The 11279-nt window shown below is 40.3% G+C and overlaps 1 protein-coding gene across 1 annotated transcript; it reads left to right on the plus strand.

Moving 5' to 3' along the window:
• The first annotated feature begins 266 nt into the window (after window positions 1-266).
• rp9 (RP9 pre-mRNA splicing factor) lies at window positions 267-7922 on the plus strand. The gene is made up of 6 exons (XM_054606160.1): window positions 267-606; window positions 817-847; window positions 1617-1746; window positions 3850-3941; window positions 4449-4510; window positions 6873-7922. The coding sequence occupies exons 1-6, from the start codon at window positions 461-463 to the stop codon at window positions 7060-7062; spliced, it is 651 nt and encodes a 216-aa protein (XP_054462135.1). The 5' UTR covers window positions 267-460; the 3' UTR covers window positions 7063-7922.
• Window positions 7923-11279: the final 3357 nt, after the last annotated feature.

The raw sequence follows: 11279 nt of genomic DNA on the forward strand, positions 1-11279 counted from the left end.
CCACATTGTAGATTAATATTGAAGACATCCAAACTATGAAGGAACACATATGGAATTATGTGGTAAACAAACAAATGCTCAACAAACCAGAATATGTTTTATATTTTACATTCTTCAAAGTAGTTGAATGAGAAGGTGTGTCCAAACTTTTGACCGGTACTGTATATGATGACTGGAAATAAGTGTGATCTTTCTCATATTTAGAGACACTGAAACGTGACCAGTCAGCCATCAACCCAGCAGCACTTCACGTGTAGCACCGCCCGCGTCCTGCAGGTGGCGCTGGACTTTAATTAACCAATCCGGCTGCACAGGAAGTACAGCAGCACCAGAGAAATGTCTGCTAGTTAGCTGCTGGTTAGCACGTTTGGCCGACGCCTTCCTTAAAGCCAACAAATTAAAATCTCCAATGCAGCATTATTTATAAGTTAATGCTTTTTCCGGGGTCAATATCAGGACAATGTCGGACAAAAAGCGAAGAAGAGAGAAGGACGACCGACGAGAACACAAGAGGCACAAGTCCTCCAAACAGGATCTGGAGAAACTCAAAACACACACCAAAAAACTCAACCAAGAAGTCCAGCAGCTGAAACACGTCGAGACGTTGTGAGTTATATTTCTGCAAAAAGCAATGCATGAACTGGAACTAATTCACCATTAATCCTCTCGTGATTTGAACTATTCTTACACTCTGACTTATTGTATACTGATGCATGTTTCAGCAGTTAACGCGAGATTTACTTGTGGCTTAGTTTGAAACAGTTCATTCTGCCTTTACGTAAGGATTAACGTCAGTATTGTCTTTCTGTCGTGCAGCTATGAGAAGCCTCCACCAGGGCTCATAAAGGTAACGTTACATTTATATTCCTTTATTGATCCCCATGGAAGTGTTGCAGCAGCTCAACTACACAGACAATAAATACACATACTATACAACTACACAGACAATAAATACACATACTATACAACTACACAGACAATAAATACACATACTATACAACTACACAGACAATAAATACACATACTATACAACTACACAGACAATAAATACACATACTATACAACTACACAGACAGTAAATACACATACTATACAACTACACAGACAATAAATACACATACTATACAACTACACAGACAATAAATACACATACTATACAACTACACAGACAATAAATACACATACTATACAACTACACAGACAATAAATACACATACTATACAACTACACAGACAATAAATACACATACTATACAACTACACAGACAATAAATACACATACTATACACACAGACAATAAATACAGACAACTACACAGACAATAAATACACATACTATACAACTACACAGACAATAAATACACATACTATACAACTACACAGACAATAAATACACATACTATACAACTACACAAACAATAAATACACATACACAACTACTATACAACTACACAGACACAGACAATAAATACACATACTATACAACAAAATAAAGATAGATTACATTTAGTGCATGCCAAGCAGCATATAAAGAAACAGGTCTGTTTTTGGGGGACTTGACACGTGCAGTCATTATTTCCTCAAAAGACTTGCTCAGTGGTGACAGTTGCCTTTGCAGGAGCACGAGGACAAACCAGAGGACTGTATTCCTGCTGAACCAGGAAATGAAGAAGCAAGGACCTTCCTGGCAAGCGCCCCCACCAGGGGTCTGTGGATGCCTCTGGGGAAGGAGGTGAAGGTGATGCAGTGTGAGTACAGTAACACTCCTTCAGCATTAACAGCTGGGGTTTGCTATGAGAGGAATACATTACATTACAGTCATTTAGCTTTTATCCAAAGCGACTTATAACAAGTGTATTCAACATAGGTATTCAAGAGAACTACTAGTCACCAGAAGTCATAAGTGCATCTCCTTTCTTAAACAAGCATCTAAGAGCATAAACCAGAGCAAAAGTACAGTGCAGAAACAAACTAATACGAATACAATAAGTGCAACAAACTAATACGAATACAATAAGTGCAACAAACTAATACGAATACAGTCAGTGCTAAGTGGAAGGCTCAGGGTAGTACTTCTTGAAGAGGTGAGTTTTCAGCCTGCGCCGAAAGATGGGCAGCGACTCTGAATACATGTGACGTTTTAATGTTGCATCTGCAAAGATTAAGTTCGTAACTGTACTTTCCAGAAACTCCAGGGACACTCGACACAGAAGTAAAGGGTTGAGTGTCACAGTTGGAAGCTTATCTTTAATTCTACAATTTGAAAAGAGACGGTGATCTGTCTTATGATACAGCGCTGTGAACTTGATGCCTCTTTTTCTTTGGTCCTTTGAACTTAAATTCCTTTTAATTCTTAACATCTCTCATCTTAAAATTCTTTCCGACAGTGTCGTGGTTAAGTGGTTATATGGTTTTGAATGCAGTTTTTAATCCTCTAAAGCTCCTTTCTAACTGGACAAAAAAAAAAAAAACCAGTAACACCTAGCTGTTGAAAGGTCTCAACCTGTGCTGATAGATTGTGGAGGCACCCTGTATATAAACAAAGTTCATATCAGCTGTAGAAGTAACAGCAACTGTAGATATGAGTAACCTTTCAGAGTGACAAATGTAACCACAAGAACTTAACAATTAAAACCACGTCTGTTGTTTTGTCTGTAGCTAGAGATTAATACTGGTGTTGGTGGAGATTACCTTCTGTCTTTTTGATTAGACAAAGACTTTCCTTATTGTCAGTGTCCATTCATTCCTTCGTCCCACTCATTTTCATGCTGCATGAACAGCCAGGGACTCAGGGAGTCGGCGCACATACACACAGGCCCTGTACACAAGTTGGCATTTGTTCTGCAGAATCCGAGCATCGCTCACTCTGCTTAATCCTTTGAGAGAATGTTTGAACATATCATCCTGTTTTAAGAAAAGGAGAGACATCAGAGTGACTGATAGGGACATGAAAACAAAAGTACCTTTTAGAGGATAAACGGAGACTTCATCGTCTCACTTTATAGTCTCTTAAGTCACTAAGATTGTTTCATTTTGACTCAAATTCTTTACTTTTCAATGAAGCCTCAAGTGACGAATTATGATTTGTTGAAGAAGGTCTTTCTTTTTTTAGTGAGGCAAACATTTTGTAAAGATTCCTTTGGCTTTTTGAATTACTCCCCAAAATAAATGTCTTTTTTTCTATTAACCTGTATGCTCCTGTGAAGGAGGGAAGTTAAGAACTAAACTACAGTTAATACAATCTCAACCCAGGGGTCACATACTTTCAACTGCAAATCCGAGCCTTTATCACTGAACAGAGTTTCCTCAATTGTCATTGGGTTGGTTCAGCTCTCAGCAAGTATAGCCCTTAAGTCATGTGACATTTTGTGTGTGTGGGTTTATATATATATATATATATATATATATATATGTATATATATATATATATATGTGTATGTGTTTGTTTGTGTATGTATGGTTGTATGCAACAACTGAACTTACCCCTCAACAACTGAGCTCACTCTGTTTGCAGATGACAGCTGTTAATTGTGGTTAGAAGCTCAAGAAAGAGCTTGTAGGGATGCTTGAATTAAATATGCTAAATTTGAAATTCAGTGCGTTTTAAAGTAGCAGCAAACATCTATTTACTGTATAAAGATAAATAGGATAAGTGTCTACCTGAGCAGAGAATGAAGTCGCTCTCCCTCTCTGTGTGTTGTCAAAACCTTTCAAGATTATTCTTTAAACTACTGTTCCCAAGGTCTATTATGTACCTCCATGCCCATATTTCTTATAACAATGATGTTCCCGTCACTGTCAATTCATTTTTTCCCAACTTTACAGATTTTTATTTGTTTCCTTTGCCGCAGGTTGGAGATGTAAGCGCTACGGCCACAGGACGGGAGACAGGGAGTGTCCGTTCTTCATCAAAGGCAACCAGAAACTAGAGCAGTTCAGAGTGGTGAGTCTGTTACCTGCTTACAAGAAAAGAGCCCACCCATAGTTGTTTACTGAAGGTATCAAAGAATGAAGGGGTAGAATGGGTTGAGGCGAGGTCAAGGAGCTGTGACAGAGACAGATGTTTGTGTCTGGGAGCTGTGCTGAGGTTACAAATAGATTTGGATCATATTAAGTTTACACTGAGGAACATGTGGGTAGCAGACTTCTTCACCCAGCCTACTCCAATGAGCCTGTAATGGAGCAAAGCCGTCTGCAGGAAAACACAGCCTCTGCAATGATTACCATAAATGCAACTGTGTCATATTTTCATACCTCATATTGTCATAGGGAGGTTTTTAAAAAAAATGCTCACACATAACACTAGAATCAGTACAATAGTAGGAATGTGTTGAGGGGATAATTTGCTGTATGTAATGTGAATAGTAGCCACTCTTATTTTAACTAGGTATGATTTTTACTCTTTCTTCATAGTAGGTAATGTCAGACTGCATTTTGAATTTTTCTTTAGGCTCATGAAGACCCGATGTACGACATCATTCGGGAAAACAAAAGGAATGAAAAAGAAACCAGGTACACATACAAAAGTTTTGAAATCATGCATGTTGTTTGTATCTGTTGCAACAATTTCCCTGAATAGGAGTCAGACTTTTAACCTTAAATTTTGAAAGGACAGACAACTGACCACAGCGCAGTGGGACAATCTCAGATGACCAGGAAACTCTCTCATGGTGGCTGGTTCTCTGTGCCGGTTTCTAGCAAATAGTGTTTGATGTCAGGGTGTTTGAATTTGAGGTGTGTGTGTGTGTGTGTGTGTGTGTGTGTGTGTGTGTGTGTGTGTGTGTGTGTGTGTGTGTGTGTGTGTGTGTGTGTGTGTGTGTGTGTGTGTGTGTGTGTGTGTGTGTGTGTGTGAATGCAGATCAGTAGCACGCAGAGGCTTGTGTGTGTTTATGCATTCATTACAGAAAGGTTATTCAAAGGCCAGTGTTGCTTTGAAGTCTGAGTTGTGCGTCTGTGCCACATTAACTTTGGCATCATCTCTGAAAAGGAAGCAAAAAACCGGTCTAATGCCGGATTTCTACTCGTGCTGCTGTGAGTCTATGCGTTCTGTGAGGGCTGGTGCAGGCACCTCTTGTGCAAGCCAGGCATACATGTGGATTGCGTGTAGAATGTAGTTTCCTTTTTTTGGTTTTTAAATCCTTTGTCAGGTTATCTTTAATTTATTTGTTAGGTGTGATTCAAAATTTCTATGTAACTTTGGCCAGACACAATTCCATGATTTGGATGATCAGGAGGAGCTCCTGTTCCTCGAATGAAAATCCGGTGGTTGTTGTTGTTGTTGTTGAAACAGAATTTGAGGTACTTGTCCCTGAAACCCACCTCCGGCTCTGATGTCCAATCAAACTTGTGTGGCGTCCGAGGTGCCTGGTATACAGTCACGTTTATTAGGAGGTGCACGGTGCGTCTCTGCAGCTCTGTGAGAGCTCCACAAAACATCTCTGCGACACTGCGGAGGCTCGACGCAAAGCTTTTACTCTGAAATATAAATCAGGCATAACCTCTCCCAGCTCACTTTCCAATTGCACATTGTGCCTTAAGTTGTCCTTGAAAACATTTAATGATGAAATTGTTGAAATGAGGTAGCTACCAGAATAACTTGCATCTATATTCATTTGGCACTTGTTTTAAGGTTATGAAGATATTCCCAGTTGGATATTTGACTTGGTTATTTTATGATATGTGTTCTCAAAATGGCATATTTTGCATAGTCCATTTATTCTTTTATACCTTTCTTTTCTATTTCTACTATTATCATTTGTATTTCACATATTTGTATATATACTCTTTGTGGTAATAGTGTGAGAGTTGGTTATTACAGTTATAGTATTAAGATGTGTTTATGCACATCATGAATTTGATGCCTGACGAAGTTCAGCGACTGAAACATTGAGTCTCTGATAAACTCACTGCTGACAGTTTGCAGGATTTTTTTTTCAAATGTGCATCTGAGGAAACCAAAGTGTTTGGGCTGAGGGAAGAAACCTTTTTATAATTTAACTTTAGGTTATGAAGAGTTCACTTTGAGGATCAGAGGGACGCTTTAAAGAGTAGCATGACATCCCGAGTGCTCTGATGAGATCCCGCTCCGTGAGATCACGCCGCTCCGTGAGATCACGCCGCTCCGTGAGATCAACGCCGCAGTAATGAGGAATGATGGACCCTTCACAAGAGCACGACAACCTTTTCTCAGAGAAACACTTTCATGGCTGAATAGTTAACAGTTTCTGGATGACTTGTACATTTCTGATATCTTCGCTCTCGGTGTGCCGGCGCACTGCTCTAAACTAATTAAAGGTCATGTTCTCCGGTGGCCTCTAATAGTGTTCATCTCTTTCTTTTCTTTCTGACAAATGTTTCACATTTCACTGAGCAGTGTGGTTCTTCCTCACCCATTCTGTGTTGATTTGATTCACCCTTCTTAAATCATATTTAGCTGTAGATATTCAACAGATATTCAAGTAACTACCTTCTCTCCGGGCCAGTCAAAACTATGCAGAATATACAGGTTCAGTTATCTTACTTATCTTAAGTTATCTAATATATTATCTGAGCTCGAGTTCCGTGTTTTTCATCGACAGGATGACCTCATTAACCAGTGTGTTCTAAAAATTGTCCACACACCTGCAGTTTTATCGGGTAATTGGGCACTGTCGAGAAAATGACTGGCAATATGTAACAGAAGTAGGCACTCGGCTAACAGTCCAGAAATGCCGGTACTAGGACAACGGCAGTGTCCCTGCTCAAGGACACTTCAGAAGCTTGCCAGACTCGTGCATCCGAGTGTGCATCGGTTGAGTTTTCATCCCTGGTACTTGACGCTAATCCCACATCCTTCTTCTCCTCTCCTCTCCTCTCTGCCCCTTCCTGTTTCAAGGATCCAACAGCTGCAGCAGATGCTTCAAGACACCACTTCCTCCAGTTCAGACAGCTCCTCTTCCTCGTCGGACCACCATCGCAGCAAGAAAAGGAAAAAGAGGAAGGACAAAAAGAAGAAAGACAAGAAGAGAAAAGGGAAACGAAAGCACAAGTCCTCCAAAACCTCTGACTGCTCCGATTCCGATTGAGCGTTTGGAACATGTGCTACATGTACTTCTATACCACATGCTGTGAAAACAGGACAAGACTGCATGAAGTAACAGCAATGGTAGATTATACGCAGTAGTGAAGTGTGTGCTGCAGAGGGCCTCAGTAAGAACTGCACTCTGACGACCCCTTTAAGCCTTCTCTCTGCTGGTTGAGACTGTAAGTCCACTGTGACTTCTCCCAGCCGTTTAATTCTCTCCAGGGTGACGACTCGCATTTGCATCCTCTCTCTGTTGGATCGTATAACACGGTGCCATATGGCCGCGCTGCTTAAGTAAGTTTGTGCATGCGTGTGTCAAAAAGCATTAGCCGCATGCCTAATGAATCTTAAGTGATATGAAATGAGCCCGCTGGTGAGAGAGATAATGTTCTTTTGCGGGGTCCAATGAGATAGCATGTCAGCAAATACAGCGTGTTATTAAGAGATTGTATTTTCCACCATACTTCTGAATCCCTGCCAATCTCGCTGGTATTAAATACTTTGATTGTAGAGTGCGTTTAATGCAGAGATGTGGTGGTGGTGGTGGTGGTGGTGGTGGTTGGGGGGAACAGCCTGAATTCGTGCAGTTATAGTTTGTCTTCCACACAAGCCTGAATGTTTGAATGCTTGTGACTGTACATAAATATTTGGAATGATTTGAGGTTGGAATATGCTTATTTGCTCTGGGGGAAAAAAAGAAAAAAAAAAAGCCACAGAGATGGGAAGGAAAGTATGTGAATGTGCCCCCTTATTCTGAGAATAAAGATGGCTCTCTTTCTCCAATGTTTACCCCGCTGAAGGCTGCAAAAACAAAGATGTTAACTATGCTGGCCTTGAATTAATGTGTACGAGACTCTTTTTTTTGAAAAAAATATTTATGACGACTTAATCTTTTGAGGACGATGCATTGGAACTTAACGCGCAGAAGTCTGAACGTTAAAAAGTGCACGGCGCCGCACTGCAGTGACCTTTCTGAGAGGTGAAGAAACACTTTTTTTCCTTTTGATTTTGTCCTGCTATCAATCTGAGGATACTTCAGAGTGCTTCTCAAGAATCTTCTCACAGTTTGTAACCTAGACAATCAGAACGTTTGCCCACTTTCTGCGCTGAGCTACCATCAACAAATCAGACTAGCATCTCGAGGTAGCTACTTCGCACAAGACGTACCCTTAAGGCCACATTTGATGGAGTTTGGTGCTCCTCTCTGTCATAAGCAGCACATTGTGAACAGAAATCCCTGTGGAAATGAACTTGAAGCGTTCCCTTTTTTCTAATGACCCTGTTAGAGAGACAATTACAGCAGACCTACAGGGAACAAGCCAACCAGATTTCCATTTAGATTTGTGTCTTAAGCTTTCCAAGTAGCTCAAGTGCTGTAGGGAGTGTATGTGTTTGTGAGGAATTTACAATTGCATCAGCGAATGACGGATGATACAGCCACGAGAGCGTTTTACTCGGATGATTGAGAGCTCTCTCCTCTTTCTCATCTTTTTCCGTTGCGGCTCTGTCCATCCCCCCCCCTTTTTCTTTTGGTGCTTTGACCAACAACCTAAGATAAATCCGCCTCATTGAAACAGTCTGTTCCACATTGACTTCTCTCCTTCTGAGTAGAACAATGAATCTCCCAGATGAGATTCAGTCACAAGCTGCTCAGAGGGAGGTTTGCGCCACGTAGAGAGAATTTGGTCAGCGGAGAGTCTTTATTGAAACACTATGTCTTCTTGGACGAGGGACAGGTCAGATAGAGCGCCAGGCCAGACTCGCTGTGAAGATTGTGTTAGAGGCTCAACATATTTGCAGAAAACTAAGTCTTGTGAGACTTGAGCAATGTGCTTAACTCGTTAATAATAAACATGTTTGCCCAACGGAAAAGATGCAGAAACAAGGTTTCCTCTTTTTTTTTTAGTAACGTGATCTCTTCTTCACACCAGATGTGCAGAGGTTGTGAAACAAGGAGTGATCAAAGCCAAGTGAGTTACACAAGCAGGTTAAAGTCCATGCATAAGGGAAGAAGATTTTACTTTTCGAGATACAAGAAACAAGAGTGACACTGCATTTTATTGGATGCAGAGGTAAGAGCGTGCTGCATTGTGAGTCTGCACTTTATAGAACGCACCATGCAGTAGGCCTACTTAACATATGAACTGACCATATGGGCTGGCTTAAAACCACTCCTCTGCCTCTTTGCAGTCTCAGATAAAAAGGTTACATCCTCTTTAAGCCTTCTGATGTAGCGCTCTGAAGCTGAAGTCAGAGAAGCAAAAGTCAGCATAACTCAAGTAATGATCTTGTTTTGTTTGTTCGCTGATGTTCCCTAATATAGACATTATTTATGCACAATTTGAACTGTTTGGATGTTGAAAGCATCCAATCAAATGCGACCCTTAGGGGTAGAACAAACAAAATCGCTTCCTACGATTAATTGTTGTCACACTGAGTCAAATAATCAATTTGCCTTCCGTTGTACTTCCCATGTACGTTGTCAAATTAACTATTTAATAGGAGGACACAGGCTGTCGTTTGAATAGACAGAGGTTTGTATCCTGTGTTTTTCACAGAGAGAAGAGCAAACAGAGAAAAAGAAAGATCTCTGCCCAGATTATTTATCAGGAGGGATAGGACTCCTGTATTAATCCTCCTCCTGCTGCTCCTGCTGGGTGGAGACAAAGATGGGCTGCAGGACTGACTCCTATACACTCATCACTCTCTCTTTTCACTCATAAGCACACACTCAGGTTTTAATATCAGAATCACTGACCAAATTAAAGGGAAGTGGCCTCGTGGCTCAGTGACATAGTCCTATATCCTGTCCCGTACAATAAAAAACCATGGAAACTGGATCATAATGCTGTGTAGGACCAATGTCGAGCTATATCAAAGCGGTTCCAGACATAATGGACCATTAGAAGGTCATTTTATTACCCTGCAAACAATTCTCTGTGTTTGTGTGTGGAGGCTAGAGAGCGCTCAATAACCATGAATTATTGAAGTCATTGTTCCTGTTTGCCTTTGCCTCCTGGCTGCAAGATTGGAGGCAGTCACATCTTTGTGTCGCCCATCACAGAGAGAAAAGACGTGGCGTCATCATCGTTTGTTTGGTTTATTCCAATTTAATTTATTGTACATTTATTTATCTATTTATTATTCTCAAGTCTCCTTTTGTTGAGACATTGTAGGCAAGGCTGCTATCCACTAGGGGAGCTCAGGGTCAGCTGTAACATTTAATACACATCACCCTTCTTATATACAGTCTCTGATATTACCTCATTCTCAGAAACCCGTCAACAAAAAGCTAACTTTTAAAAAACTTAGCTGCACATGTTATTCTCTATGCAAATTGTTCAAATTGCATTTCAGAACATGCACTTTATAATTTACCTTGTATGTTAGCTCAGAGAACACATATTGTTATATGTTCTTGAAACCTTAATGCTACTCTGATCAGAATATAATATATATATAAAGTATTGCATAGATATTCGGTTTTTAAAAAATGATCCTTAGATTTTTGGTTAAGTAGCAGTTCAGGTCCAAACAGTGCTTTCCCTCATGCACACTGCAGAACTGAGGTGTGGTTGGGAAGTAGTCTGGCTCAGTGTTGATTGAACACTTAGTTCAAGTTTAATATTTGTTTAAGATAATATATAGATTTGAATTAATGAGAAATGTCAATATTGTAACCTCCCAAATTGAATTAGTGAACTCTGTCACATTTTATGTTTGTCTTATATATTTTTCTTATTTCTTTTTTTTGCCATATTTAGAAGATTTTATCTAAATATTTTTTAACATGAAATATTATAACAATAAACACATTTTAGGGATGAGCCTACAGGTTGAACCTCAGGGGGGCTGGGTGACGTCACTCACGCTTGTTTCCTTGTTTTTTTTTATTATAACTGATTTAAAAGGTGTTATAACTTTACACATTACTCACAGCTCATGGAGAAAAAGCTGTCAAACGCACTTATCACCAGACAGCAGATCTGGTTGGAAGTTTGACTGACTTCAGAGCTGCTAAAAAACAAAACAAAACCTCCGGACTGCTTCACTTAAATCGGGTGAAAATGTCACCGTTCACTCCGTCACCCGGTGACTCAGTGAGAGCAGCCGGGCTTCATGCATCCTCTGTCGGGCAGCAGAGCAGCCAGCAGACGGCAGGAGAAGAGAAGAGAAGAGGAAGTGGAAACATCAGCACTATCTCTCTATAGGGAGGGA

This window comes from Anoplopoma fimbria, chromosome 10 (genome assembly GCF_027596085.1).
Source record: "Anoplopoma fimbria isolate UVic2021 breed Golden Eagle Sablefish chromosome 10, Afim_UVic_2022, whole genome shotgun sequence".
NCBI classification, from domain to species: Eukaryota; Metazoa; Chordata; class Actinopteri; order Perciformes; family Anoplopomatidae; genus Anoplopoma; species Anoplopoma fimbria.

Excerpts from the sequence above, each read along its gene's own strand:
- rp9 (XM_054606160.1), top strand. The coding sequence starts at position 461 with ATGTCGGACAAAAAGCGAAGAAGAGAGAAGGACGACCGACGAGAACAC. Across the intron at positions 3,942-4,448 it reads AACTAGAGCAGTTCAGAGTG|GCTCATGAAGACCCGATGTA; the intron begins GTGAGTCTGTTA and ends ATTTTTCTTTAG. Across the intron at positions 4,511-6,872 it reads AGGAATGAAAAAGAAACCAG|GATCCAACAGCTGCAGCAGA; the intron begins GTACACATACAA and ends TCCTGTTTCAAG.